This window comes from Mesocricetus auratus, unplaced genomic scaffold, assembly GCF_017639785.1.
Source record: "Mesocricetus auratus isolate SY011 unplaced genomic scaffold, BCM_Maur_2.0 Super-Scaffold_100003, whole genome shotgun sequence".
Classification (NCBI taxonomy): Eukaryota; Metazoa; Chordata; class Mammalia; order Rodentia; family Cricetidae; genus Mesocricetus; species Mesocricetus auratus.
Window position 1 is genome coordinate 2,631,937 of NW_024429188.1, and position 14,885 is coordinate 2,646,821.

Consider the following 14,885-nt stretch of genomic DNA (forward strand, 5'->3'; position numbering starts at 1 on the left):
GTTTCATTCCTATAGATCTTGAAGATCTCACTAGTGCCAGATCTCTCCTCCAACTTATAATGGCTCCCTCTACAAAGCACTTAAAAAAACAATAGTTGAAATAACACCATGTATCCTTCCAGACCTCAGAACAGCAGTGCTTCAAAGAAACAGGAGAGAAATCCCAAGTATTTACTCAACAATGTGGAGATTGAATGAAGAGTGCTTCAAGTCAATGAAGAGAAAATGAAAAGCATGACTTAAAATAAACAGGAAAAATAAACTCAAGAAGCAACTCCCTGAAACACAAAGGATGCAACTAAAAAGTGGGGTACAGAACTAAATAGAGAATTATCAACAGGGGGTGTAAAATGGCTGTGAGACACATCAGAAGTGCTCAACATCCTTAGCCATTAGGGAAATTCATACTCCTGTATGAACGGCTTAAATAAAAAACACCAATGTGAGGATGTGGAGAAAGGGGAACAATCCTCCACTGTCCGTGACAGTGCCAACTCATACAGTCGCTTTGAAAATCAGTATTGAGATTAATCAGGAAAATGGGAATCAGTCTACTACAAGATGCATCAATTCCACTCTTAAGCCTACACCCAAAGATGCTCATTCATATAACAAGAACATCTGTTCCACTATGTTCGTTGCAGCTATATTTGTAATAGGCATAACCTGGAAGCAACCTAGATGCCCCTCAACAGAAGAGTGGATAGAGAAATTGTGGTACATTTATACAATTTAGTTCTAGTCAACGGGAAAAAACAATGGAACCTTGAAACTTGCAGGCAAATGGAAGACACTAGAAAAACTATTCTGAGTTAGGTACCCCTCCACAAAAAGCCAAACCATAAACTTTCATCCAGTGCTCACGGAAGAAGAGACAGACACCCACAAGTAAGCAGTGAACTGAACTCCTGGAATCCAGCTGCAGATAGGAAGGGATGATAAGCAAAGTGGTCAATACCAGACTGGTGAAACCCACAAAAACAGCTAACCATAACAAGGGGGAGATCATGGACCCCAGACTGATGGCTATGAGGCCAATATGGGACTTATCCAGACCATAAACAAATTCCCATGCAGTTGGGTTAATATGTAGCTGGAGAATGACCTTGAAAAAGATGACAAAAGTGCAAATAATGATCAAATTATAGTGTATATTCTGATTCAATTGTACATTATGATAAATTTTTAATTTAAAATTAAATCAATTAATTACTCATTTAAACTTTGACATATAAGAGTGACATTATCTGCTCTGCTCCTTTAAGACTATATGTCATGACACTGGTTCACTGCTCATAATCTCCCATTCATCTCTAGTGGCCATGGAAACATGAGAATTTCTAGAGTCACTTATCTTATCCTTGGCAGTCACTAACATTTGGACTTCATACAAGAGAGAGAGGCAAGTATCTTATGTTTTCTATGCAGTTTTTATTAATCTCATTCAATTTCACAGGACAAAGAGGGCCAAAGAAACAACTGACATATGATTCCGCTACTTTTGACCTGATTTCTGTGTGAATAAATCCTGCTGAATATCATAAGTGTTGGGAGTCTCTGGGTTTCTATGAAGGCTGTGGAGCCTGCAATGACATTTATGTCTGTATTGATACTTGAAGTTGATCATGCGAATTACATTCTCTATGCTGTGTCCAATCTATCAGATAGATAAATATTGTGTGGATATCATTGGAGGGATGATAATATCAGATGGGACAATATCCTGAAGTGTATAAAAGAGACACCAATGAAGCAATGAGAAGAGAGGAAAGGATAGGTTATTGTGAGTCAGGGGTTTGTCAGTGAGACACTATTTTAGGCTGAAGTATATGTTTAACATCACTTCTTTTTTACCGAAGGTCACATCTTATGTGACTCCCTTTTTTGTAGCACTTCATGATATTTGGAAGATATATATGATCTCGGCATCTTTCAAATGGATCTCCTCACCACCAGCACCATTCAAAGGTAAAAACTAAAATTGAGTTACCCTGAGGATTTTTGATTGGATCTCTCTAAATACATGAATCTCCTCCTTGGAAAACAGACAGGGATAGAATCAGATCACAGTTTAGCTCATTTGTCTGTAACAACTGAATTCTCAACCCTAATTTCATTTCTGCTTCAAAAGGCAATGCTCCTTCAGTCCACTACCTCAAATCTGCTTTGACAGAGAGAGGGTGTGGGCAGGGTGTCAGTCAATACACCATCAATTGAAAACCCATCTTGCTGATATAACTTCCCAAGTTGTATAGAAACTGTCAACTCTAAGTTAAATGCATATTGATATAGTTCATACAACCCTGCAAACATCTGCATGTGAGTGTGTGTGTGGGGTGTGTGTGTGTATACAAGTATGGGAGTTATACATGAATGGGAGTAATCTTTGGTATATTTTTCATTGTGTTTATTTGTTTAGCAAACACCAATTTGCAATAGGCATATAGCTGTCCACTTCCATAATTTAGAAATTGTATTTGTGCATTGTTCTGCTTATACCTCTCCTTTAAGATATTTATTATATTTTTGCAATGAAAACACAGTGGAAACAAGCATCACCTTAATGAGATATTGCGAAATCTTTTTTCACTGTGAAGTCCAAGCATTAAAATTCTTAGTTAACAAGTATGCCCATTTCAGTATTGGATACCTACAGTAAAAATGCTAATAAATATGTCTTAGAGAGGGAACTGCCCATAGAGACATAGAATGTAGGGTTTCTTATACTGTTTCTTGTAGTATTGTGAGCCTTAATACATGGAGATACTAATAAAATACAACTCTATGACAGCAGGGACAAGTCACGAGTGCTACATGCTGTGTTAAACATGAACAATTTTGTTTTCTATCTTCCATTGTGATCCTGGCTTACTTATATACTTGTTTAATCTCTTCTTCAGATTGCTCAATGATAAGGACTGCATCTTAAAGCTGAATGGCCTCCTTAGCTGCATATCTGCTTTCATGTTTGACATAGTCATTGCAAGCTACCCATACTGGCGCCTGTGGGAATTTGATGACAATGCTGTGCAGTTTCTGTCATTTGGACTCTGGGAAGCTCATTACCTTCAAGAGATTAATGTCTCAGGGACTGTAATCAAGATGTTGGTTCATACTCCTATCAATTCCACCTGGACCATGTCACCCGGATTTCAGTATTCAGCGAATCTCTTAGTATGGGCTATTTTGATGAAGCCTGTAGTTCTGGTTTTCACTGCAATGGCCATTAAGATCAGCTGCATGAAAGACCCCCTTGTGGAGATGGAGATATATTGCTACAAGGTCTCTACCTTAGTTTTGTGTGTGAGCAGCCTCTTCACTTTTGTTTCTGTGAGCTGGAACCACCTTGTAGATCATTATGGTCAAACCACTCTTGACTTTCCACCTGACTTTCCAGTTAAAAAGGAAGCCTTGATAATCAAGCATTATACTGCTGTGTTCCCATTGGGGATAATAACAACCACCATGTCACTCTTTGGTGTGATTAGCTTTCTCTCTGAGATAAGTACCTTGAAACTACAGAGTCAGGTGAAGGCCATGGGTGCTTCCAAATTTTCCAAAGTAGAGGTCTGAACTGAGGACCCCTGCATTTGGAACATCTGTCAGAAGGCACCTAGAAGAGATTTCTACACAGAAAATTCCTGTAGTCACCAACTTGTTCTAAATAAAGAATGAACTTGTTTCTATGGGTCTGTCTAGACTATTTCCTCCTCTATTTGTGTAAGGTTTTCCTTTCTTTTTCATATACAAATTTTTATTTTTAAATTTAAATTAGAAACAAGTTTGCTTCACATGTCAAATCCAGGTCACTCTCCCTTTACCTCCCCTCCTCCCACAAAATCCACCCAACCCCTCAATAAACAGTCATTTCCCCAGGGAGGTTGAGACCTTCCTTGGGGATGACCATAGGCTGTCTTTTCATCCAGGGAAGGGCCTAGACCATCCCCCAAGAGTCCAGGGTGAGATTTCATCTCTCATTGTTGGATGGGAGCCCATGGTCCATTTGTATAACTGGGATGAATACTGATCTACTACCCAAGGCTCAATATACTACCTAGGCCTCCTAACTGACACCCACATTCAGGGGTTCTTGATCAGTCCCATGTTGGATTCCCAGGTATCAGTCTGGGATTCAAGAACTAACCCTTGTCTGGGTTGTCTGTTTCTGGGGTTTAAACCAGCCCAGTCTTAACCTCTTTGCTCATCAGTCCTCCCTCTCTGTCACTGGATTCCTTGAGTTCAGCTAAGTGTTTATCTGTGGGAATCTGCCTCTGCTTCTATCAGCCATTGAATGAAGTTTCTGTTTCCCAGACTCTCTGGCCATGGGATTGTAGGCTGGCACTCCCCAGATATATGTCTAAAATCCATATATGAGAGAGTACATGCCATGTTTCTCTTTTTGTGACTGAGTTATTTCACTCAAAATGGCTTCTTCTAGTGCCATACATTTGACTACAAATTTCAGGATTCCATTGTTTTTGTCTGCTGAATAGTACTCCATTGTGTAAATGTACCACATTTTCTCCATCCTTTCTTTGGTTGAGGGGCATCTAGGTTGCTTCCACGTTCTGGCTATTACAAATAATGTTGTTTTTGTATCTTACTGACTGTGACCTTTGCCTAACTGAAGCTTCTCAATTTCAGGAGGTATTAATTTTTTACCTCACTGTCTGTGCTACTCGTATTATAATCAGGATGCTATCTCCTGTAACAATTCGTTCAAGGGTACCACCCACTTTCTCTTCTAAGAGGTTCAGTGTGGCTGGATGTAAGTTGAAGTCTTTGATCCATTTGGACTTAAGTTTTTTGTATGATGATAGGCATGAATCTATCTGCATTCTTCTACATGCCAGCATCAAATACTGCGAGCACCATTTGTCAAAGATGCTTTCTTTTTTCCATTGTATATTTTTAGCTTCCTTGTTGAAGATCAGTTATTCATACATATATGGGTTAATATCAGCATGTTCAATTGGATTCAGTCGGCTTACCTGTTTATTTTTGTGCCAATACCAAAATGTTTTCTGGACTTCAGCTCTATGACAGAGCTTGAGGTCAGGGATGGTGATGCCTACAGATGTCGCTTTGTTGAGTAAGGTTGTTTTGGCTATCCTGGGTCTTTCGTTTTTCCATACAAAATTGATTATTGCATTGATGGATTTTTGTATGTTGAAACATCCCTGCATCCCTGGAATGAATCCTACTAGATTGTGGTGAATGATTGTTTTGATGTGTTCTGGGATCTGATTTGCCAGTAATTTATAGAGTATTTTTGCATCAGTCTTCATTAGCGATATTGGTCTGAAGTTGTCTTTCTTAGTTGTTTCTTTGTCTGGCTTGGAGAACTAGGTTATTGAAGCCTGATAGAAAGAGTTTGGCAAAGACCCTTTTGCATCTATTGCGTGGAATATTTTTAGAAGAATTGGTATAAGCTACTCTTTGAATTTCTGCAAGAATTCTGCACTGAGGACATCTGAACCTGAGCTTTTTATGTTTGTGAGAATTTGATCACTGATTCTATTTCCATAGGGGTTATCAGTCTATTAAAACTGCTTAACCGTTCTTGATTTAATTTTCCCAAGTTATAGCTATCCAGAAAATTCTCCATTTCCTTTAAATTTTTGAATTTTGTGGAGTACAGGTTTTCAAAGTATGACCTGATGATTCTATGAATTTCCTCAGAGTCTGTTGTTATGTCTCCTTTTTCATTTCTGATTTTGTTAACTTGCATGTTCACACTCTGCTGTTTGGTAAGTTTGGACAAAGGTTTGTCTATCTTGTTGCATTGATTCTTTGTATTGTTTTCATGGTTTCTACTTTATTGATTTCAGCCCTCAATTTGATTATTTCCTGGCGTCTACTCCCCCTGGGGGAGTTTGCTTCTTTGTGTTCTAGAGCTTTCAGCTGTGATGTTAATTCTCTGGTATAACTATTCTCATGTTTCTTCATGTGAGCACTTAGTGCTATGAACTTCCCTTGTAGCACTGCTTTCTAAGTGTCCCATAGGTTTGGATATGGTGTGTCTTCATTCTCATTGAATTCTAGGAAGTCTTTAATTTCCTAATTTATTTCTTCTTTGGCCCAAGAATGGTGCAGTTGTGCATATTTAAATTTCCATGTGTTTGTGGGGTTTATTCAATTAGTGTTGTTGTTGAATTCTAACTTTAATGCATGGTGGTATGATAAGATGCATGGGGTTATTCCAGTTTTTTTGTACCTGCTGAGGTCTGATATGTTGTCAAGTATGTCATTGATTTTGAGAAGCTTCCATGTGGTAGTAAGAAGACATAGTCTAGATTATTTGGATGGAATGTTCTATAGAGGTCTGTTGATCCCAATTGGGTCCTAACTTCTATTAGACACTTTGCTTCTTTCTTGAGTTTCTGTCTGGCATTCCTGTCTAGTTGTGAGAGTGGGATGTTGAAGTGTCGCACTACAAGTGTGTGGGGTTTTATATGTGATTTTAGTTTTAGTAATGTTTGTTTTACAAACGTCGTTGCCTTTGTATTTGGGGCATAGTTATTCAGAATTGAAACTTCAACTTGGTGGATTTTCCTTTGATGAGTATGTAATGACGTCCTTCATCTCTTTTGATTGATTTTATTTTAAAGTCTAATTTGTAAGATATTTGTATTGCTACCCCTGCTTGTTTCTTGGGTCCCTTTGATTGGAAAATCTTTTCAAAACCTTTTCTCTGAGGTAATGTCTGTCTTTGAGGCTGAGCTGAGTTTTTTTATGCAGCAGAAGAATGGGTTCTGTATTTGAATCAATTCTGTTAGCCTGTTTCATTTTATGGGTGAGTTAAGGACATTAATATTGAGAGATATTAATGACCATTGGTTGCTCATTCTTCTGTGATTTGGAACGGTTTGTGGTGGTGGCATTATGCGTGGAATTCCACTCCTTTTTTCTTTTGCTGTTGGTAAATGGGATAGTCTAATGCCTATTTTTTTGGTTGTAGTTAATTTCCCTGGTTTGGAGTTTTTCCAGAACATTCTGTAGGCCTGGGTTAGTGTACATGTATTGCTAAAATCTAGTTTTGTCATGTAATATCTTGTTTTCTCCCTCTTTAGTGATTGAGAGCTTTGCCATGTATAGTAGTCTCGGCTGGCATCTGTTGTCTCTTAGTGTTGGAAGACTATCTATCTAGTACCTTCTGGCTTTGATAGTTTACATGGAGAAGTCAGGTGTAATTGTAACAGTTTTGCCTTTATATGTTACTAGGCCTTTTTCCTTAGCTGCTCTTAATAGTCTTTCTTTGTTATGTATATTTTCAGTCTTGATTATTAAGTGGCGAGGGGATTTTTTTTGTGGTCTACTCTATTTGGTTTTCTGTAAGCTTCTTGTACCTTCATTGGTATGTCTTTCTTTAGATTGGGAAAGTTTTCTTCAATGATTTTGTTGAATAAGTTTTCTGCCCCTTTGAGGTGGTTTTCTTCACCTTCTTCTATTCCTATTATTCTTACATTGGTTTTTGCATGGTGTCCCATATATCATGGATGTTTTGTGTTAGGGATTTGTTGGACTTGAGATTTTATTTGGTTGATGAATTAATTTCTCCTAGTGTATCTCCCACACCTGAGATTATCCTTCAATCTCCTGTATTCTGTTGGTAATGCTTTTATCTGCAGTACTTGACCATTTGTCCAGCTTTTCTATTTCCATCATTTCTTCAGATATTGTTTATTGGCTCTGTTTCAGTTTTCAACCCTTGCACTGTTTGAATTGTTTCTTGCAATTTTTGGTTTAACTTTTCGTCCATTTGGTGCATTTTATGGTTTTTTTGGTTTGTTTTTTCTTTCATATCTTACATTTTTGGTTTGCTTTTTCTTCCATTTCTAGCAGTTTTGGTTTGCGTCTTCTTCGATTTCTGCATTTCTTGGTTTGTTTTTCTTCCATTTCTTGCATTTTTGTTTTGTTTTTTCTTCCATTTCTTTGAGGGATTTTCCTATATCCTCTTTTAGGGCCTCTATCATTTTCCTGTAGCTGTTTTTAAGGCCATTCTCTTCTGCTTAATTTGCATTGGAATTTTGGAGTCTCGCTGGTGTGAAGTCTCTAGAATCTGGTGGTGTCATATTATTTTTATGTTTCTGAGTGTGGTTTTGTATTGTCTCTTTCCTATCTCTTCTTCTAGTGGTGGCAGAAAGATCCCCTTACTGGTCTGTTGGTTAGCGGACCAGATTTCCCTTTCGGTGGGTTAAAGCAAGTCCAATACTCTGGTAGTTCTTCTCTTCCTGGTCCTAGTTCTGGTCCTGTGGGTGCGGAAGCCCAGCAATCTGGGGTGCATAGTCTCCCACTGGGTCCACTGGTCCTTTTGGTGGAAAAGAAGACCTGGGATCTGGGCTGCATGGCTCCTGCCAGGATGGGAAGCTATTTGGCAGTCCCCAAGGAATCCCCAGGCACTGGAATGAAGGCTTGGATGCAGGGCCTGTTTTACCTGGTCCTGCTGTTCCTTTTGGTTCCCTGGACCTTCTCGTCTCCTGGTCCCTTTGGTGGAAGAGAAGACCTGGATCTTGGGTGCGTGGCTCCCTCCCAGGATGGGAAAATCTGTGGCAGTCCCAGGCAATCTCCTGTTTTACCTTGTCCTGCTGCTCCTGCTGGTTCTGCAGGACCCACTGTTTCCACTGGTCCCTTGGACCTGCTGGTCCCCTTGTCTCCTTTGTGGAAGTGAAGTCCTGGGATCTAGGGTGCTTGGATCCTTCTGAGATTGGAGTCTCTGTGGGAATCCCCAGGCACTGGAAGTCAGGCCTGGATTCAGGGCCTGGTTAACCTGAACCCCTTGTTCCCTGGTCTCGTTGATGGAAGTGAAGACCTGGGATCTGGCATGCGTGACTCCCACCGGGATGGGAAGCTCTGTGGGCAATGTCCTATGTTTATGGTTGCAAATTCACAAAACACAGGCATTTCAAATGTGCTCTGATCAAATATGTTATAGAGATCAGATGATGCTTTATCCAAATTTGGGTTAGTTTTCTTTCTGAATCAATGTGTTGAATTTCACTTCATTTTGATATCAAATATGCTGGCCAATCCTCCTGGCATGAAACATGCTAATTTTAATCCTTTGTTCCATTATAATTAAAATCATTAAATATTGAAGAGAAAATTGATGTCATGTCTATAATTATTCATCATCTTGACCAGTCATAGATTATCCAAAGTAGAATTCCTCAACTGAGTCTACATCTAGTCTAGTCTTGCTCTAGGGTCCTTCTTTGAAGGCTGACATAAACTCCTTTAATGGTGGACTGGTAAGTTTCTGCTCTGACTTCCTCTGGTGAGCACCCCTCCCCAGACCCAACTGAACCTCTGACTTATCCACGCTAAACAGGGTAGCATGGGATGTACAGCTCACACATGGTCTTTTCAGGGATACCTCCCTAGATCCCTTCCTACCAGAGCCTTAATACAATTTCTAATGAGTCTTAATAACAAAAGCCTGGACAATCATTCAATTTTCCTTATCAATCTTGGAGGTTTATGACATTCCGAGGCCTCCAGACAATTTTCTGTCAATAGTTTAGCAATTTTATCACTACCTTTTTCTAGATGGACTGGCAGATTCATATATGATTGGATGTGTGTTATATAATAGAATGATTCCTATTCCTGATTATTCCTTTCCTTAAAAATAATAAAGTCATTTCTGTATCATCTGTTATAAATTCACCAGTTTCAATATTGAAAAGTACTCCTTCTTCATATTGTAAATCAATAAGTACCATGAGAGTTTCCATAAAACCCAGTAATACCCTGAGACCAGCATTTACTTCTGACTTTTGGGCAGAATCATAAGAGTTTTTAACCATCTAACTTAAATGTTCTGATTTGTAACCTGCGTTTCCTGATTCATTTGCATTATTATAATGTGGAGGCTCCAGATATGAGTTTTTCCCATACAGTACGAGGATGATTCTAGTTAGTTCTCTGTATAAATTGAATTCTCTTACATTTTTTGTTAATCTCTCCCAAAAGATGATTGCTTGCTCTTTGACAAGGTTGACTTTCTGCCTATAATTTGTCAATTGCATCATTAGTAAATAGATATTGCAATATGTGTGCGGTCTGTTCTTAATAATTGAGGACATCTCAATTTTTCCATTACATCAACTCAGTGATATTTTCCAAATTTTTTTTACCTTTTTACTCTATGTATGTCATAATAAGGTCCATTTGAATGTAAGACCTTCCCTATGCATTAATGTTCCTCTAGGAGAATGCTTATTGTGTAAAATAACCAATATACAATAAAACTTTGGAGTGAAACAATCCAAAAGTGCATCTCACTGACACTCACATTTGGGGGGTCCAGATCAGTCCCATTCTGGCCTCCCCACTGTCGGTCTGGGGTCCAAGAGCACTCCCCTGTTCAGATCAGCCGTCTCTGCTGGTTTTGCCAGCCCATTCCTTGCCAATTTGCTCATCACTCCTCTCTCTCTGTCACTGGGTTCCTTGGGTTCAGTTCAGTGCTTAGTTGTGTGTTTGCCTCTGCTTCCATCAGTCCCAGGATGAAGGCTCCCGGATAGTGTCAGTGAGAAGGCCTGGGCAACCTATGGGGCTCTGAGCTGTGGATCAGTGTCTATCCCTGGTATACAATCTGTCTTCATGTGCCTATGGCACAAAGAGAGATGCTCTCTCAGCCTGGACTCTTAGGGGAGTGCCTTGACCCTACCAAGAGTGAAATGATAGACTCTAGACATCCCCTATGTGGAGGGATTTGGCAATAGGGTGGGAGGGAGGGTGGAAGGGGAGTGCGGGAGGAGGGGAGGGAGAGGGAACTGGGATTGACATGTGAAACAAGCTATTTAAAATTAAAATAAAAAATGATTAAAAAAAAATTATAATTACCAAATAAAAAAAAAAAAACAAAAAAAAAAAAAAAAAAGAAAATCCTGCATTTTCAATTTCCATTCAAAGAGGCCCTCTTAAGTGTGTGCAGATACACAATTGATTTACTTTCCCAGGAAGTATGAACTTTGCCCCATAGGAATATATGCTACTAATAGGCCCTGAACAAATCAAACCACTTTATCTTCTAGAAAGCCCTTTTGACAGTTTCAGAGTCAAGCCCACTTTTGTAGTTTCCACAGTAACAAGGATATCTATGACTATACATTTTGTCACCTCCTTTTTCTTGTCCCTTCCCCTTAACATTTTTTGCCTGGGTCACCATATCACAGATTGGCCTAATATTAATGACACATGTAGTGTTCATGATTTCTTTATCATGACAAAGATTACCTATGCTAATATCACATTCCAGAGTATTCCTGTAGATTTGCAGGTTATATATTGGACTTGGATATTGAACTCCCCCAAATCTCAGCTGGCAGGGACTTCACCACATTTCTGTGGCTGCTCTGGTGATGTAGATCCTGTGCAACATTTCATGGTAAATTCCCACAAGAAACAAGATCCCCATTTGCTATGTTCATTATCCTTGGCAAGTGTTGGTATTTTTGTATTTTGTTGGCTTTTGTTGCTATTTTGAACAAATCGCTTTGCTTGTTCAAATACACTGAATCTTGCCTGCCAGAATTCTGTACTCACTCCCATGCCTACCTCTCTCCATGCAGGACTGGCAATAGCTTCCCTTGGTAGTTATTCCATGATAAGCAGACTTGTTAAATTGCTATAGTCTAACACCCATATCTGGATGCCTAGATTGAAAATTCATCTTGAGTTGGGACACTCACCTGAAACTAATTTGCATCGGTCATTATGTCATTCTCAGCCATAGCTAATGTCATGCTGGTTTGGCAAAAGGTTTCCCAAGTGATGCTTTCTGGAACTAAGTATTTATGTGGCATGTGCAAACTCCCAGAACTGCATTAGGATGAACAGACCACACTTCAGGCTAGCCTGAGTATGTTTCTCTGAACTTTACCTTCCTGTGTCATGCTCATACTCCCTTGTCTAGTTCTCTAGCTCATAGTACACTGATTCCCTAACAGCTTTGACTTTGAGCTCCAAAAATCCTCACTCCCTATAATCAGCCCCATATCATGGGCCTAAGTATGATCATAAAATTCCCACAGTGCCTTTTCTCAGTGAATTCCTGCAGAATCAAGCTGACCTGTGCCATCATCCACCAATTTATGTTATTGTATCCTGGTTGACAATCAACAAAAACTTCATCAAATATTAGAATTTTTTTATTTTCCAGTTTAAATTTAGATAAGAAACAAGGTTGCTTTACAAGTCAGTTCCAGGTCCCTCTCCCTTTCCCTCCCCTCCTCCCGTGCCCTCCCCCCAAGCCCCCCCATTATCCTCTCATTCCCCCAGGGAGGGTGGGGCCCTCCATTGGGGTATCCACAGTCTGTCATTTCATATAGGGCAGGGCCTAGAGTTCAGGGTGAGAGTGCACCTCACATTGTTCTATGGGAGTCCAAAGTCTGTGTGTATACTTGGGATGGGTACTGATCTGCTGCCCAAGGCTCAATAGATTACCTAGGCCTCCTCACTGACACCCAGATTCAGGGGCTCTTGATCAGTCCCATGCTGGATTCCCAGGCTGATGCCTGGGATTCAAGAGTTAACCTTTGTCATGTCAGCTGTTTCTGGGGTTAAACCAGCCCAGTCTTAATCCCTTTGATCATCAGTCCTCCCTCCCTGTTACTGGCTTTCTTGAGTTCAGCTCAGTACTTAACCAAGGGAGTCTGCCTCTTCTTCCATCAGCCACTAATTGAAGTTTCTGTTTCCCAGACTCTCTGGCCATAGGAATGTAGGCTGGCACTCCCCAGATCTATGTCTAAAATCCATATATGAGAGAGTACATACCATGTTTCTCTTTTTGTGACTGGGTTACCTCACTCAAGATGGTTTCTTCTAGTGTCATCCATTTGCCTGTAAATCTCATGATTCCATTACTTTTTTCTGCTGAATAGTACTCCATTGTGTAGATGTACCACATTTTCTCTATCCACTCTTCGGTTGAGGGACATCTTGGTTGCTTCCAAGTTCTAGCTATTACAAATAAAGCTGCTATGAACATAGTGGAACAGACATCTTTGTTGTATGAATGGGCATCTTTTGGATATATGCCTAAGAGTGGAGTTGCTGGGTCTTGTGGTAGGTTTACTCCCATTTTTCTGAGGAATCTCCATACTGATTTCCAAAGTGGCTGAACCAGTTGGCACTCCCACCAGCAATGGAGGAGTGTCCCCCTTTCACCACATCCTTTCCAGCATAAATTGTCATTGGTGTTTTTGATTTTAGCCATTCTGACAGGAGTGAGATGGTATCTCAGAGATGTTTTGATTTGCATTTCCTGGATGGCTAAGGATGTTGAGCACTTTCTCAAGTGCCTCTCAGCCATTTTAGAAACCTCTATTGAAAACTCTCTATTAAGTTCTGCAGCCCACTTTTTAATTGGGTCCTTTGATGTTTTGGAGACTTGCTTCTTGAGATCTTTGTACATTTTGGAGATTAACCCTCTGTCAGATGTGGGATTAGTGAATATTTTTCCCATTCTGTGGGCTGCCTTTGTGTCTTGCTGACTGTGTCTTTTGCCTTACAGAAGCTTCTCAGTTTCAGTAGGTCTCATTTATTAATTGTTGATCTCACTGTCTGTGCTACTGGTGTTATGTTCAGGAAGCTGTCTCCTGTACCAGTTCGTTCAAGGGTACCACCAACTTTATCTTCTAAGAGTTTCAGTGTGGCTGGATTTATGTTGAGGTCTTTGATCCATTTGGACTTAAGTTTTGTGCATGGCGACAAACATGGATCGATCTGCATTCTTCTACATGCCAGTCTCCAGTTATGCCAGCACCATTTGTTGAAGATGCTTTCTTTATTCCATTGTATATTTTTAGCTTCTTTGTCAAAGATCAGATATTCGTATGTGTGTGGGTTAATACCCGTGTTTTCAATTCGATTCCATTGGTCTACCTGTCTATTTTTGTGCCAATACCAAGCTGTTTTCAGGACTATAGCTCTATAATAGAGCTTGAGGTCAGGGATGGTGATGCCTCCAGACGTTGCCTTGTTGAACAGTGTTGTTTTGGCTATCCTGGATCTTTTGTTTTTCCATACAAAATTGATTATTGTTCTTTCAAGGTCTGTGAAGAATTGTGCTCAGATTTTAACGGGGATTGCATTGAACCTGTAGATTGCTTTTGGCAGGATTGCCATTTTTACTACATTGATCCTACCTATCCAAGATCATGGGAGATCTTTCCATTTTCTGAGGGCTTCTTTAATTTCTTTCTTTAAAGATTCAAAGTTCTTACGATACAGGCCTTTCACGTGTTTGGTTAGCGTTACCCCAAGGTATTTTATGTTGTTTGTGGCAATTGTAAAGGGTGATGTTTCTCTGATTTCTCTTTCAGCCCTTTTATCATCTGTATATAGTAGGGCTACTGATTTTCTTGAGTTGATCTTGTAGCCTGCCACTTTGCTGAAGGTGTTAATCAGCTTTAAGAGTTCCCTGGTAGAGTTCTTTGGGTCATTGATGTAAACTATCATATCATCTGCAAACAGTGAAAGTTTGACCTCTTCCTTCCCAATTTGTATCCCTTTGATCCCCCTTTGTTGTCGTATGGCAATAACTAGAACTTCAAGTACCATGTTGAAAAGGTATGGAGAGAGTGGACAGCCTTGTTTTGTTCCTGATTTTAGAGGAATTGCGTTGAGTTTCTGTCCATTTAGTTTGATGTTGGCTGTTGGTTTACTGTATATAGCTTTTTTTATGTTTAAGTATGTCCCTGTTATCCCAGATCTCTCCAAGACCTTCATCATGAAGGGGTGTTGGATTTTATCAAAGGCTTTTTCAGCATCTAGTGAGATGATCATGTGATTTTTGTTTTTCAGCTTTTTTATATGGTGGATTGCATCCCTGGGATGAAACCTACTTGATCGTGTTGAATGATTGTTTTGATGTGTTC

General features: G+C 39.7%; 1 protein-coding gene across 1 annotated transcript; it reads left to right on the forward strand.

The window, feature by feature from the left end:
• Positions 1 to 1,865: 1,865 nt before the first annotated feature.
• LOC121139799 lies at positions 1,866 to 3,686 on the forward strand. Its single transcript, XM_040743795.1, has 2 exons — positions 1,866 to 1,968; positions 2,901 to 3,686. Exons 1-2 carry the CDS (start codon positions 1,937 to 1,939, stop codon positions 3,571 to 3,573), a joined length of 705 nt encoding a protein of 234 aa, XP_040599729.1. The 5' UTR covers positions 1,866 to 1,936; the 3' UTR covers positions 3,574 to 3,686.
• Positions 3,687 to 14,885: the final 11,199 nt, after the last annotated feature.

Coding starts and splice junctions, on each gene's coding strand:
- LOC121139799 (XM_040743795.1), top strand. CDS start 1,937: ATGGATCTCCTCACCACCAGCACCATTCAAAG. Junction 1,969..2,900: donor ACCACCAGCACCATTCAAAG/GTAAAAACTAAA, acceptor TCTCTTCTTCAG/ATTGCTCAATGATAAGGACT.